The sequence below is a fragment of the Dipodomys merriami genome, unplaced genomic scaffold (assembly GCF_024711535.1).
Source record: "Dipodomys merriami isolate MVZ:Mamm:240054 unplaced genomic scaffold, mDipMer1.0.p SCAF_5, whole genome shotgun sequence".
Classification (NCBI taxonomy): domain Eukaryota; kingdom Metazoa; phylum Chordata; class Mammalia; order Rodentia; family Heteromyidae; genus Dipodomys; species Dipodomys merriami.
The window spans coordinates 75,052,538-75,067,128 of record NW_027206068.1 but is presented as its reverse complement, the minus strand read 5'-3'; the positions used below and the strand labels follow the sequence as shown (position 1 = coordinate 75,067,128).

The 14,591-nt window shown below is 52.3% G+C and overlaps 2 protein-coding genes across 6 annotated transcripts; one reads left to right on the top strand and one right to left on the bottom strand.

Annotated features, from left to right (window-relative positions):
• Positions 1–1,191: 1,191 nt before the first annotated feature.
• Tmem176a (transmembrane protein 176A) lies at positions 1,192–5,533 on the bottom strand. Of its 4 annotated transcripts, none has more exons than XM_069997067.1 (7): positions 5,453–5,533; positions 4,666–4,876; positions 4,249–4,359; positions 2,628–2,684; positions 2,273–2,491; positions 1,761–1,871; positions 1,192–1,488 (listed from the first exon to the last, which is right to left on the bottom strand). In XM_069997067.1, exons 2-7 carry the CDS (start codon positions 4,855–4,857, stop codon positions 1,447–1,449), a joined length of 732 nt encoding a protein of 243 aa, XP_069853168.1. In that variant the 5' UTR covers positions 4,858–4,876; positions 5,453–5,533; the 3' UTR covers positions 1,192–1,446. The 4 variants fall into 4 exon arrangements, with proteins under 4 accessions (XP_069853168.1, XP_069853169.1, XP_069853170.1 ...); XM_069997068.1 differs by having other exon boundaries at positions 4,666–4,873; XM_069997069.1 differs by lacking the exon at positions 5,453–5,533 and adding an exon at positions 5,361–5,385 and having other exon boundaries at positions 4,666–4,873.
• A 494-nt stretch (positions 5,534–6,027) lies between these two features.
• Positions 6,028–13,613, top strand: Tmem176b (transmembrane protein 176B). 2 transcript variants are annotated; one of them, XM_069997065.1, is made up of 7 exons: positions 6,028–6,117; positions 8,662–8,906; positions 10,657–10,767; positions 11,418–11,474; positions 11,716–11,952; positions 12,790–12,924; positions 13,287–13,613. In XM_069997065.1, exons 2-7 carry the CDS (start codon positions 8,703–8,705, stop codon positions 13,374–13,376), a joined length of 834 nt encoding a protein of 277 aa, XP_069853166.1. In that variant the 5' UTR covers positions 6,028–6,117; positions 8,662–8,702; the 3' UTR covers positions 13,377–13,613. The 2 variants fall into 2 exon arrangements, with proteins under 2 accessions (XP_069853166.1, XP_069853165.1); XM_069997064.1 differs by having other exon boundaries at positions 6,036–6,117; positions 8,698–8,906.
• Positions 13,614–14,591: the final 978 nt, after the last annotated feature.

The window sequence follows — 14,591 nt, the reverse complement described above, 5'->3', positions numbered from 1 at the left end:
TCTCTTTCTTTCTTCCCTCCTCCCTCCCTCCCTCCCTCCTTCTCTTTCTTTCTTTCTTTCTTTCTCTCTCCTTCCTTCCTTTCTTTCTTTCTTTCTTTCTCTCTTTCTTTCTTCCCTCCTCCCTCCCTCCCTTCCTCCCTCCCTTCCTCCCTCCCTCCCTCCTTCTCTCTCTCTCTCTCTCTTTCTTTCTTTCTTTCTCTCTTTCTTTCTTCCCTCCTCCCTCCCTCCCTCCCTCCCTCCTTCTCTCTCTCTCTCTCTTTCTTTCTTTCTTTCTTTCTTTCTTTCTTCCTTCCTTCCTTTCTTTCTTTCTTTTTTCTTTCATTCTTTCTTTCTCTCCTTCCTTCCTTCCTTCCTTCTTTCTTTTTTTCTTTTTTATGCTATGCACTATTCCTGTCTGGTCTTTTGTCTCTTGCTACAATCATCACCATCCTCATCATCCTCAGCTCCTCTCCCCACTGAGTGCTGCTTTTACTAGATCCTGTATCCAGGACTGGCCCCTGGCTGTCTTTTCCAAATTTGTTTTCCAAATGTTGCTTTGCTGCTTGGGCAAGTCTGTGGGCCTGGGCGCCACTGTCCCCTGCATCTGTTTGCCTCCACTTTCCTCGGTATCCACATGCCTCGACTGCACATCGGGGTGACTTCCAGTGGACACCTGCTTTCCTGGTGAGCCACCAGTTCCTGGGTGAGCCACCAGTACCTGACTTTGTGTACTTTTTTTTTTTTTAATCATGAGCTGGAACTTTGGGCCTGGCCTCTGTCCCTGAGCACTTCAGCTCAAGACGAGCACTTTACCACTTGAGCCATAGCGCTGGTTTTCTGGTGATTTATTGGAGATAAGAGTCTCATGCCCAGGCTTGCTTTGAACTGTGATCCTCAGATCTCAGCCTCCTGAGTAGCTAGGATGACAGGTGTGAGCCACCAAGCCTGGCTTTGTGTACATCTTAATACTGACAACCAGTCAAACACTCAATCACCAAATTGCCACAGATTCACTTTCTTAAATCCGAGGGCAAGGAGAGGAATCTCAGCTCTCTTCCCCCTTTGTGCTCCGGGGGGTTTCAAAGCCAACACTTCTAGACTCAGGTTAGACTGTGAAGCCAGGGAGGGGTGCCATCATAGGTTGCTATTATCCTGTGTTACAGCCTTTGGCCAAAGGAAATTCTCTGGAATGACAAAGCAGGAAGCCGATAGTGACAATGTGAGTGTTTATTATCAAATGACTGCGGAGGAAGGGTGAGGAAGGGATGCGGGATGGTGAGGTAAGCAAGAGATATGAGCAAGTGCGCTCTGTTGGGCAGGAGGAACAGGCAGGGGTGGCGCGTGACCAAAGGCAGGGAGAGGATAACGGGCTTTGGGGTCTCTTTCCCCCAGTCTGCTGTTCTTCCAGCCTCAGATGCAGGTTCACCCAGAGCCAGAGGACAGTGCCAGCGCTCAGGGGAAGCAGGCCTACATCCCAGTTGCTGCCAACAGCTGCTTCTGGTCCTTTTTCTAGGAGAGGCGCATGGGTGAGAAAACCCTGCTAGAGAGGCAAAGGATGCATTCCCTTCTCTGGGGCAGCTGGATGCGGGAGGCAGCCAGATCCAACAGCTACTGCATGGGAGCTGCTGCAAAGACCCCCCACGGGCCCAGCTCAGACACAGACCCTCTTTGGACTGACTGATGTTACCTGGGCCTTAAATAATGGGCTCTTTGGTCCTCTTTTCTGTCTCCTCTGACAACCCCGCTATCCCGAATGCCCAGACACATGTAAGGGGACTTACCTCCTTCGCAAAGCACCTCGTCCAGCAGTACAGACACACAGGGGTCACAGATGCCAGAAGCAGCAGCACCCAGACCCCCAGCAGCATGGCATGGAGACTTACGTACAGAGCCTGAGGACAGAGCGCCGTGGGCACCAGGACGGTCGCCTTCCCGCCCTCCTCCTGCTCCTCACTGATCACAGCCCTCGCCCTCATCACCCCCAGATCTGTGGCTTCTGGAGAGGAGGGCAATGGACCCTGTGTTCAGGAAGCAGCCTGAACCCCTCCCCTACTTGGCCTCAGGGTTCTACAGCCTCGAAGATCAAGAGGGGGTGATCCACAGAGCCACGGCGGTACTTTACCCACTTGTTCCCGCCTGGGTGTGACTATGTTCTTTCCCACTCTTTGTAACACCGAGGATCCACTTCTCTTTTGCCCAGGGCAAAAGAATCTGAGGCACTCCTTTCTGAGGGGGAGCCCCCCTTACGTATACTGCCCCTCTGCATGGAGCTTCCCCTCCTCCCGATGCCTACCTTCAGCATGTTTAGATGGGAGAGGCACAGGTGTTGTCTCTCGGCTTCTGTGGGACTTGGGGTGTGGGGGGGCTCCGTAGGCCAGCCTCTGGGGCGGTAGGCACTGCAGTTATCTTCCGTAATATAGTAGTGATAATCACGGACGACATCAGATGCAATGATGATGGCAGAGAGGGCTGTGCAGAAAGACGCCAGCCAGAGCAGGATCCTTAGCAGGGCCTGGGAGAGGAGGAAGCGGGGTGACCTCAGCTTAGCCCTGACTGGGGGAAATGCCAGTGCACAGGGGACCCGTACGTGATGGCCCAGCCTCCAGCCTGATTCAGGTTCCCTACTCACAGCTCTGCCCCAGACTCACCCAGCAGAAGCCACCCCGTTTCTCATAAATGAAGGCAGCCGCTCCAGCCAGCACAGCCTGGGGAAAGGGTGAGACAGGACCAGTGTGAGCACAGGCAAAGCAAGTCTCCCCCAAGCATCTGCCTGACCCCCCAGGATACGCAGAGCCAGCCATGTGGGACCTTTCCCACCCCCACCCCCAGGGTACTCTACCTGCACCCCAATTTTGTCTTCACCCTTTGGCCGGAGATCTATGGAAGGGACTGAATAGGGAGCAGACTCCTGAGGTCACTGTTTTTAGCAACATCCAAAATTGCTCATGAATAACCCAGCCATGAAGTCCCTTTCCTTCTCTACAGCCTTTCTTTTTGTGTAGCACTGTGGCAAGAAGCGCTCAAGGCTTTTATTCCTGTCCTCTCCCCCCGGTGCTAGGGAAGGAACTGGGGCCTATGTATGCTTAGCAAGCACTCTACCTCTTAGTTATATTCCTAGCCCAGAACCTTCTTTTTAAAGCAATACCCAAGCTGGGAGCTTGTGGCTGATGTGTGTAATCCTAAGGGAAGCTGAGATCTGAGGATCACTGTTTGAAGCCAGCTGGGACAGAAAAGTCCATGAGATTGTCATCTCCCATTAAACACACACACACACACACACACACACACACACACACACACACACACACACACACACACACACACACACACACACACACACACACACACACACGCGCTGTGTTGCAAGTGGTAGAGCAGTAGCCTTGAGCAGAAAAGGTCAGAGACAGCACCTGAGTTCAAGCCCCAGGACTGGCACCAAAAAATGTAAAAAATATAAGAACAACAATCAAGCCAGCCAGGGCTTCATGAAAGTTCTGAAGTGGGAAAGGCTTGGGGCTGAAAGGCGCAGGTGTGGGGGAGGCTGGAAATGCAGAGTGAGGCTTTGGGCAGCCTCAGGTTCAGACCCTTGTCCTAACAGCTGTGCAGTTGGTGGGGCCAGCTGTGGGCACGGGAAGTCTAGCATACCCCAGTGGACACATGGATCCAGAGCCCTTTGTTGATTCTGTACCTAACCCATCTTTGTACCGTCAGATGGGCATGGATGGCTGCTTTTGAGTCCTGTCTCCATCCGCGCATATTAATGGGGCTTGAACTCAGAGCCTGGTGCTTGCTAGGTAGGTATAGTCTCTAGCGTCTCTCCCCTCTCCTCCGTCCAATCAGCGTGTGTGCTCTGCTGTCTAAGTAGTTCTTTCAGAGGTGCCCCTGTCCCAGCATGCTCAGCCCACTCGGGTCCTACTGAATCCACCATTATCTCTGGATCCTCACAGGAAGGTTGGGGAGCTCTATGGGAGAGCCAGGAGATGACACCTCCTCCAGGATGCAAGTACTGTCTGGCTTGTTTTGTCCCCTCTATTTCAGAGCAGTGTTCCGGATTACAAGTGGATGCTTGTTGACCATGGGGAGCAGCAGCCCGCTCAGTCCCCATGGACAGGGGACCAGGAAGCCGACCCTGCCACCACCTCCCTTGCTTCCTTTGTCATCGGTGCAAAGTTGGCCTTTTGGACCGCTGTCACTCTGCTCACAGATGGCAGGGGCTTGAGCATCACTGTCCCCTCTGCCAGGAGACCAGTCACGGTGCTGGCTACTTACCACAACCCCCGTCCAAATGGCAGCTCCCGAGGATGACAGATTGGTAGGCCAGAACATGAAGAGGAACCCTCCCAGAACCCCACTCAGGACCCCCAGCACGAGCTGCACCACCTGTAAGACAGAAGATCCAACACCACACTCCCAGGTGCGTGGCCCAGAGGCAGCCTTCCGCCTGCAAGCCTGGGGGGGCTGCCGATGCTGAACCCCTAAGAGAGGAGAATGGGGACTCTGCGTTCCTAGACCACAGCTAGACACCGCCCCCCACACACACAGCTTGGGGGAGGGGAAGACTGGAGAATGTGATTTTGAGTAAGAAGACAAAAGCAGCTCACTGTCCAACCTGGAGAGAGGCTGGCACAGGTGGGGCTTCCCTCGGCCTGCTAAGGATGGGGTGCCCTCCCCCGGCCCTCCGCTCACCCAGGAGGCCGCCAGGAGCTGGGTGCTGGCCAGGGTCTGGGTGGCTTTGCCCCAGGTGGAGGCCGAGGATCTGAGCAGGGAGCACCCGGCCATCAGCAGCTTGGCCAGACTGGACTCCTGGTGGATATGGACGCTGATGTGGGTGGGCCTCGGGCTCTCGGTGGCCGCCTCGCTGCGCTCTGCAGTCTCCATGTCTGTGGACACCTGTCTGCTGGGGGAAGGAGGGGAGCGGGGAGGAAAAGTTGGCAGGGAGATTTCTTTCACAGATCCCTTGGAGTTGGGGAGATCGGTGGACACACCGCTGGTCCTGGGCTTTGGGGCTCCCCCTTCACCCTCTATCCGCCTGGTGCCCTACAGCCCTCCCCGTTGCTGGTCTCTCCCTCTCCACCCTGAAGTTCCCCCTGGGCTCTCCTGTGGGCCTCTTCTCCCCAGAGCCCAGACTCCAGCTCAGAACCTGAGTGGCCTCCCTCTACCCCCAGCCACACCCAGCCCAGGGGGCTGCCTGCCGCGCTGTCACTGCTGTTTCCCAGCCCAGCCGCCAGGACCTCTGTCCTCCGGAAGTTGTCCCCTGCTTGCCTGCCCCGTCCCCTCCCAGACCCAGTATGGAGAGGGAGAGGGCAAAAGCCCGGTGGGTACTCCCTTCCTCCCCTCCCGTGTTCCAGGAGGCACTACCCGCACCCCCGCCCCCCACTCACGCTCTGGGGGAGTCAGGCTGTGGTGGCAGAGTGGGCTGAGGAGGGGCCGGGCTAGAGGCTGCTGGGGAAGGGGCTGCGGGGCCCTGCCTCACCTGCTCTCCTCTGGTGCCCAGATAGGTGCGTGAGTGTGGCGGGCCCAGGAGCTGGCTGGAAGAGGAGGGCAGGCCTGCCTAAGAGGAACTTGGCTGGGAGCCTGAAGGGGGGGCCTCCCCACTTTCACATTTCCAGCTGGGCCAGAGGGGGCCTTCAGGGGCTTTCCAGAGGGAGGGAGGCCACGCAGCCCTGGTGTCTGGAGAGGGGGGTTGCAAAGGGGAGCCCAAGGCGCCATGAATGAACCCTAGGGAACTGTGAAATCGCCTTCACTTCCAGCCAACCCCAGGCTTTCTGAGAACAGTTGCCTTTGGGCTGCGTGTGTGTACCTCACGGTGTGTGTGTGTGTGTGTGTGTGTGTGTGTGTGTGTGTGTGTGTGTGTGTGTGTGTGTGTGTGTGTGTGTGTGTGTGTGTGTGTAGTGTGTGCACATGCATATGCAGGATAGCAGTGTGCTTGGTCCTTGATTCTACATGGAGCACCCCCCTAGAGGGGCCCCTTCATGTGAGCTAATTGCCGGGAAATTTCGAGATTATTATTGAGCCCTCCTCCCTCCTCCTCCTGCTTTTCTCCCTCCTCCCTTTCTCCTACCCAGCCCTTGGGGTCCTGGGCTCCAGGTCAGCTCCTCCCAGCTCGCTTACTCCAGCTCCATCCGCCGAGGACAGCAGGTGAGCAGGGTCCCGGGGTCAGGAGCCCCCTCTCTCTCTCTCCCTGGGCACAGGACCTTCCTTTCCCCAGAAGCCTCCATGTCCACTCCCAGGCTCCACCCTGGCTCAGGATACCCTTGGGGCCCAATCCCTGCTTGTCTGAGGAGTCTTCAGTGAGGGGGAGACGTTCGGAACAGCGGATGTGACCCTAAGAAACAGAGCTGAGGCTGGAGAGGCCTGTGCCCAGCTCTATTCTTTACTGTGTCCAGAACCTTCCCTTACATTCTGGGCAGGGTAGACAGCTCCGGGGATCCTGAGCACTGAGGATTGATGGCTGAGGGATGGGGTGCTGGGCAGAGTAGAGGTGATCTTCCCCCTGCTCTGAGGCTCTGGGAGAAGGACAGGGAAAGGGGGCCGGGAGAGCAGGGCAGAGACCACTGCCTGGATCCATCCCAGGTTTCAAATCCTGCTCTTCCGGAGTTCGGGGGGGGGGGGGGGCGGGGAGGGGGGAGGGTCTGGAGCTGGTTGGGTCCTAAGTAGAAACGTTGACTCTGTGCTGGACTCCTGAAGGAAAAAGGTGGACTCCAGAGCTGGCCTCCTTTTGGGGTGCTAGTGAGCACTTCTGAGTCTCTCCTACTTCTGTAGAATGGTCGGACACCTGTGCTTTGGAAGCTCAGGTAGATGAAAGAATGTAGCTGCTCTGAACAGTTTGTGCAGTGACAATGGATGTTCATATGTGACTTAAGCTGTGATGTAACCAGGATGCTCATTATATATGCCTATGTTTGGAATAGGATGATTTGATTCTAAAGTATGCATGGCGAAGAAAATACAGAAAATACAGCCATGAAAATCCTGAGGAGAAACAAATATCACAGCCAAGTCATACTCAGATTAGATATTCATGAACATGCTAGTTTAAATTGGAGGGGTATGGCCCATTATTCATCAGACATATACCAATGGGCAGAATATAAGGATGACAGCAGACCAAACTTCTTATGCGAGCTTGGAATTTGCTCCTGAAGGCATTTTCAACCAGGGAGCAAAGGATGACAAATCCCACAAATGGAAGCTATCCTTCAGAAAATAACCATCTGAATAATAATGACTACTTTTATCCTTACCTTCCAGATTATAAAATTAATTCCAGAAGAATTAGCATTTAAAAGTAAAAACTGAGGCCAACTCTTTTGGTCTGAAGCCTATAATCCTACCTACAGGGGAGGTAAAGGTCAGGGATCACTGCTTGAGGCTAGTCTAGGTATAAAAGTTGCAGAAACCCATCTTCCCTGGATGACTGGTGCTGTGGGGCATACGTGGGGATGGACTATTGCTGAGTGATGCCAGTTGCCTTTCGTCCCCAGCAACCCAGGCTGGCTTGGGCATAAAGCTAGAGTCTATCAAAAATAACCAAGACAAAAGGGGCTGGAGATATGACTCAAGTAGTAGAATACCTACAATCTTGCAGGTGGTAGGCCTTGAATTCAACCCCCTACTCCCAGTACTACTGAAAAGAGATGGAAGAGAGAGAGAGAGAGAGAGAGAGAGAGAGAGAGAGAGAGAGAGAGAGAGAGAGAGAGAGAGAGAGAGAGAGAGAGAGAGAGAGAGAGAGAGAGGGGAACTGAGCTCAGCCTGTTAGTATATGCTTGTATTCCCAGCTACATAGGAGAAACAGAAACAGGGTGGCCTTGAGTTCAAGGCCAACCCCTGCAGGGTTATAAAGACTATTAAAAAACAACAACAACAAAGAAAATGGGTCCATAGCTCAGGAAATAGAGAGCTTATAGAGCAAACCCAAGACCCAAGAACTTCTATGAAGACCAAAACCAAACCAAACAGGAAGGACATGGGATACAAAGGAACAGTTCACAAAAGAAGAAATAAAATTGGCTCCGAACACAAGAAAAGACTGTGTTAGAGAACAACTGCATGAAAATAGTCCTACCAAAACAGTTGCAGGAAGTGAATTAGTAGCGGCCTGCGGGGAGGAGACTTACTAGGTAAGAGTGTTAAGACAGCTTTTGTGGTGTAGAACTATTCTGTATCTTGATTATTTCTGAGGTTTCACGTCCCGGTCAGTGGATTAATTGCTTTGGGCCTAACATGGCAGGGGATGCTCACCTCACAGAGGCCAGGAAGCAGAGACAGCAGTAGAGGTAGATTGATAGAAAGATCTATAAATCAGTTGATCCATAGTTGATCCATAGATAGATACTTAGATAGAAGTAGACAGAGGAAAGAAATAGATACTTTCAGGGTACCACTAATGACTAATGCCTTCCACAAAGACCTCACCTCCTAAGTCTCCACCACTTCCCAGAAGGATGCAAGCATCTAGGGACCAGGAGCCCTAAATGACGCAGGCATCTGTGGGGGATGTTTCATATCAACTCTATTACTGAAGTAGGGCATTTGGGGGAAGAGACAAGCAGGTACATGGTAAAAGTCTCTAGAAACCATTTGCATTCCAAGTTAGAGTCCCTGTGACTGCTGTGTGGATGGGTGAGACTGTGCCCAGACCCCCCCCATCATCCATAACTGTATCCTTCTTACTTTAATCAGCCCCCAGACTGCATTCCCTTCTGTCATTGTCTCCAGGCAGGATGACCCAGCCCACAGTGACGGTGAACGGAGTGGACATGGACTGCGCTCAATCTCAGCCCTACCACATCGACATCCACTTCCACCAGGAGTCCACGCTGGCAGAACTGCTGAAATCCGGGAGCTTGCTGAAGCAGCTTTTCTCCTGCCCCCAGGACGCTGGATCTTCCAAGGCCAGGATTAGCTATAAACAGCTGGCAATTGGGGTAGGCACGGCTCCGCAGGCAGAGAGGGTGGTGTCCTCTTCAATAGGAGGCAAAGAAAAGGTTGGATCTCTATGAGAAGTGGGCTGGAACTCACTAATTAATAATATGGTAGGAATTAACTTATATTACTAATTAGCAATACATTATTGATTATTTTGTAATAAGATTAGCTAGGATTACAGTGAACCAGTGGCACCTGGCTGGCACTTACTATAGCTCATCGAATTTGGGAAAAGGTTTTGGAAGATTCTCTTCAGAGAGTAGGATGGAAAGGGATGATCAGTCTCTTTGATGAAGAGAGGGCTATGTCAGATAATGGCAAGCCATGAGCACAAAGTCTCTGAAGGCTGTTTATCTGAAGACTTAAGATACGAAACAATATGCTAGGCCATTCAGGGAAGGTGCACAAAAATGGCTAGACCAACAACTAAGAGGACTCACCATCTGTTAGAAAGCAGATGACACAAATGAGAACAGAAAGTAGATCAGATGACAGGAATGCAAAGCCCTACATACTACCCTCAATAGGCAGAAGTTGGTGTGTGAAGATGGAGAAAGGGGATTCCAGTTAGGCGCTGTAATCCTAGCTCCTCAGAAGGCTGAGATCTGAAGATTGTGATTTGAAGCCAGCCTAACTAGTCATGTCTGTGAGACCCTTATGTCCAATTAACCAGCAAAAAGCTAGAAATGGAGTGGAGGTATTTTTCAAGTATTAGAGTGCTAGCCTTGAACAAAAAGCTCAGAGAGAGCTCCCTGGCCCTGAGTTCAAGCTCCAGGCCTAGCAGCTCTGCCAGGCAGACATGGCAGAAGTGCTGAGGGAAAATGGCTCCACCTCATCTGTGGGTGCAGTCGAGGGGACATCTCTGGGAGCTGAGGGTTGGGGTGAAAGGAAGGTGAGTCCAGGAACGTGCAGGGGGTAGAGTGGGCAATGAGTGTCCTGGGAGAGGGGAGAAGCAGCCCCTGGGATGTGAGTGGAAGTAAGTTGGGATGAATCTGGGATGCTGGCAGTGTGTATCGTGGCCAGACCCAGGGCTCTGTGACGGTTGGGTTTTCCAGGAATCAGACATTGAGTCAGAGTTAGGGTACAAGTGGTCATTGAGGGGTAACACCCATGAAATGAAAAGAGAGGGGACGGGTTGCCTGGGGGTCACCAGATCATGGTACAGCCTGAGCAGGTCTCTGCTGGGGAGATCTCTCATAGACACTGTCCATCTCCAGGGTGTGGGAGCTGGGCCAGGGCATCTTTCACTGCCCCCAAGATTCGTCATAGGCCAGGCAGCTCCCCACAGCTTTCCGAATGGGGGCGGGGCTTGAAGAAGCCCACACTGATAGGCTACCTGCAGCCACATCCATCCATGTTTGGAATGGGGTCTTGATGGCCCAGCTGTGCGGCTACCACAGAGATCCCAGAATTACATGTTTGGATCTGAAGAGACAAGTTGAGGCCAGCAGCTGAGCTTAGCTTCAGGATTTGACAGGATGACAAGGTTAATAATGTGACTAACCATGGGTAACACCAGGTGGGTTCCTCAGAAAGCACTGACTTAGAGGAAAGTCGTCAAGGATGCACAGCCCAGGCAAGAAGGATGAAGGGAGAATCAGAGCATGGCAGGTGGATGGATGTTACAGGAATGGAACCTTCCAGAATCAGTGTTGCAGAGAAGCTAAGGCAGAGGAAAATGCAAAGCAAGCCACATGGGTAGGGGCTGGGCAGCGGCCCTGGGGGCCCATTTCTTATGCTGTCTTACAGGTGACCCAGATACTGCTGGGGCTTGTCAGCGGTGCCCTTGGAGTGAGCTTTTACTTTGGGCCCTGGACCCAGCTGCGTACCTCTGGCTGTGCCTTCTGGGCAGGGTCTGCGGTGAGTTAAAGAACAAGAACTTGGTGGGAGGTACATGGTGATGGCCAGGAGAAAGTTCTATGGCACTAGGTGAGGGAACCGTGGAAGTGACCTGAAACCCAGAGATCAAGCCGGGCACCACTGGCTCACACCTGTCATCCTAGCTATTCAGGAGGCTGAGATCTGAGGATCATGGTTCCAAGTTAGCCTGGGCAGGAAAGTCTGGGAAGGTCTTATTCACAATTAACCTCCAAAACAAAACTAAATAAAACTGGAAATGGAGCTGTGGTTCAAGTGGACAAGCACTAGCTTGGAGCGAAACAGATCAGGGATTGTGCCCAGGCCTCTGAGTTCAAACCCTAGGACTATCCCCCAACCTCCCGCCCCCTTCACACACAAAACAACCCAGAAACCAAATGCCCTTTGCCATGAGGCATATGCCCTAAGGGGTAGGAAGAACCTGCTGTGCTGTCTATTAATCGCCTTACAGCAAGGTTGAGAGGGGGTCGCACTTGTGCCTGGATACTGTTCCTCTGCAGGCCTTCTTTCCTTGTCTTCTGAACCCTGCCCTACTTGGCTGCTGGGGAACTGTTGGCAGAAGGGGAGGGTGATGGGAGATCAGCCCGGGGGGAGTAAACCAGAGACCATTTTCTGATGTCTTCTTTTCCCAGGCGATCTTGGCAGGAGCGGGGGTCATTATCCACCAGAAGCACCGAGGCAAACTTTCCGTGAGCTATGGGCATCCTCCCAACTCTGTCCATCTCTGTCTTCCTTCCTATATCTAATATTTCTGGTCAATTTGGGGTTTTCTACCCTTTGGTGTCCAATATCCGGAGGTCATTCCTGGAGGATTGAGGGGGTGTGAGTGTGTATGTGTGTATGTGCGTCTTCAGCAGCAAGTGGGGAAGAAGGGACTGGGCTTTGGGCCCAGTGTTTCTGAGGCAGATGGGTGGCCCCTCTCTCTTCCAGGGCTTCCTGTCACTTCTGCTCACCTTGGCCTGCATGGCCACCGCGGTGGCAGCTGCTGTCTTTGGTGTGAGGAGCTTAATCAGACAAACGGATGACTCCTACTCCTCGGAGATCTACTCCTTGTGTGAGAAACCAGATCCTGTCTATACCACCTCTGGCTACATAAAGTTGTGGAGAAGCAGCTATGACATGGACTGGAGGGAGGAGCGCTGTAAATCCTACATGAAGACATTGATGGTGAGAACCGAGAGTGCAGTATCCAGGGGTCCATCCCAGTCCCTTGCTCCCAAAGGAATCAGGGCACCCCAAGGCAGGGATGAAGGCCCTTCGCCCTTGGCCTTACCCCAGGTCTTTGACAGTTTTAACGGAAGCTGAAGCCATCTTTCAGACCTCCTTCATACAAGCAGATTCCTGCATCTGAGGGGTTGAGGAGCAGAGAACTTACTGGCCACGCTTCTGTCTTTTCTGATGTGTAGATGTTCCTGTTGGCTTTTGCTCACGAGTACTACTCCAAACCCTAGTGGTCTCAAGCACCCATCTCTTACTGTTTCTCGTGGTTCTGTGGGTGACCTGGCTCTGATAGGCATCTCTCTCGGCTTCCCTGTGCAGTTGTGGTCAGATGTCGGCTGAGGGATGGATGGGCTGTGTGTGGATTTCTCATGGCTGATAGTTGGTACCTGCCTTTAGCTGAGAGCTTAGAGCTCACTGTCAGCTGCACTTCCCATGTGGCCTGGTATCCCCTGTTGAGCATTTCAAGAGGCCCAGTAGAAGCTTCTAGGCCAGTAAGGACTCTCTCTGTCACAGACATAGAGTTCCACGGTATTTTATCAGCAAAAGGAGTTGTAACCACTTCCAGATCATAGAGGGATGAAGAAATAAGCTCTTGGCAGAGAATGGCGGGATTCCATTGTGGGCAGACAAATGGATGTGGTGGCTGCCCCCACCCGCTCTGGCTGAGTGGGAAGTAGCCAGTAGGACACAATCTGGCCCCTGTGTTGGTTGAAAAGGTGGTCAAATGAGTAGGATTTGAAAAACTGTCTCTTGAGCCTTTCTTTTTGTGTCCTTCCTTTCTAGAACCTATTCCTGGCATTCTGTGCCCTGTTCACAGTTATCTGCATCCTGAAGGTCATCTTGTCTTTGGCTTCCCTGGTACTGAGTCTCCAGAGCTCTACACCCCTGAACAGTAGTCGCGAGGTGCTGCTGGACACGGTAGGCCTTGGTGGTGAACTGATGGGGCAGGGAGGAGCTCTGAGGGCGGAAACTCTCAGCCAGGCTCAGCAGCCTCCGTTGCACCTGTGATCCTGTCCTGGCCTGTCTGGGGACCCCGACCTTGTCCTGTGTCATGGCTGTCTTCTGCCTCCCAGGTTTCCTTAATCCTGCTTTCTCCTCCACTCAGTCCCTCCTCTAACTGATCTTCCTGCTCTACAGGAGCTTCTGGCTGGATCTCAGCTTCTAGCTTCTTTTTCTCACTTCCTCCTTTCTTCTCTTGGTTTCAACTTCTATGAAGCGAATTCTCCTCTCCTTCTGACTCCTCTTCCGCTGACTTTTTTCATCTATTCTTTCCCCTCCAGGATGACAGGGAATCAGAAAAGAAGCTCCTGGGGGAGAACGCTGAGCATCTTTCTGTCTCCAAGACGCTTCCAGAGGCCATCATCCCGTGAGCACCCAAACACGCTTCATGAGTCCCGCACACCCTGTCCAGGGCCGGCAGCCCGGGGCCTGTCTCCAGAGCCTCTCCAGCCCCACACTGGCCTTCCCTGGAGTCACTGTCTCCTCCCCTCTCCTTCTTCCCTCCCCACCACCCCCCGCCATTCTTCAACACCAATGCTCTCACTTCCTCAAGCAGACTGTTCATTTTCCTCCACTACTGATTAAACAGAAACAAGCAGGAAAAATAATAGTGCCCAAAAAGCTGTGGTCTCCTTCTGTTGATACATGATACGTGCCTGGAAAGGCCTTTTCAGTGATCTTAGTGTGTGTGGAAATAGACAAGAGCGGATATAGCACATGGAAGCACAATCCCAGAAGACTGCCTTTCATTCTAGTCTGTCCATTTTCCTGGTGCCAAACTCCTCTTTATGAACTCCTTCCATTCAGCATAAAGGGAAAGTAACTTAAGTTTCCACCTACAAGATGACTTCAAGCATCTAGAAAGCTGCCCCGCTGAACCCTCACAACTCTGTGGGATTGTCCCCACCCCTTCCTTCTTCTCTTCCTTTCTCTTTTAATAGTTTTGCTATAGCGTTGGTTCTCTCACACCCTCCCTTCCCTCTCTCTCATATACACACACACACATTCATATACCCAGCACAGCCAACATTCTCATTGTAAGTGATGAAGGCCATTTGTTTTTGATGTTTTTCGTTTCTTTATGCATGTATAGATAAAGCTATAAGATGTGATGATTTCTGAAGGGGACCAAGCATGGCTTTGTGAGGGTCTGTGAGTCAGCCTCTTCCTTAGCAGCTCCACAGGGGAAGAGCTGAGCAGGTGCTCTGCTGCAGAAACGAGAGAGAGCAAAATGTGGCACGTGCACTAGCACAAGTGTGGAGCTGTGCAGAGCATTGTCTTATCTCCTGGACCCCACCCACCTAGCCTTCAGAGAGGGATGTGTAAATAACAAGCCCGGACACCCAAGTACCTGCAAAATAGGGACTGGGGATCAGTCAATTACAGCCTAAAGGGCAAATCTAGCCAGACACTTATTTTTATAAGTAGAGTCTTATGGAGACACAACAATGACCAGTGTTAACACCTTGTCTGTGGCTTTTTGTGCCACAAGGCTGAGTTGATTTGCCATATCAGACACTGTAAGAACTGAAAGTTTAAATTATTTACCCTGTGGGGTTTTGGTTATCCTAAAGCCAGTGTTAACC

What these genes read in the sequence shown, in the direction of transcription:
- Tmem176a (XM_069997067.1), bottom strand. Translation starts at nt 4,857, where the DNA reads ATGGAGACTGCAGAGCGCAGCGAGGCGGCCACCGAGAGCCCGAGGCCC. An exon ending in AGCTCCTGGCGGCCTCCTGG is followed by an intron (nt 4,360 to 4,665) that starts GTGAGCGGAGGG and finishes TCTGTCTTACAG; the next exon opens with GTGGTGCAGCTCGTGCTGGG. An exon ending in CCCATCTAAACATGCTGAAG is followed by an intron (nt 1,872 to 2,272) that starts GTAGGCATCGGG and finishes CTCTGTCCTCAG; the next exon opens with GCTCTGTACGTAAGTCTCCA.
- Tmem176b (XM_069997065.1), top strand. Translation starts at nt 8,703, where the DNA reads ATGACCCAGCCCACAGTGACGGTGAACGGAGTGGACATGGACTGCGCT. An exon ending in ATAAACAGCTGGCAATTGGG is followed by an intron (nt 8,907 to 10,656) that starts GTAGGCACGGCT and finishes GCTGTCTTACAG; the next exon opens with GTGACCCAGATACTGCTGGG. An exon ending in AGCACCGAGGCAAACTTTCC is followed by an intron (nt 11,475 to 11,715) that starts GTGAGCTATGGG and finishes TCTCTCTTCCAG; the next exon opens with GGCTTCCTGTCACTTCTGCT.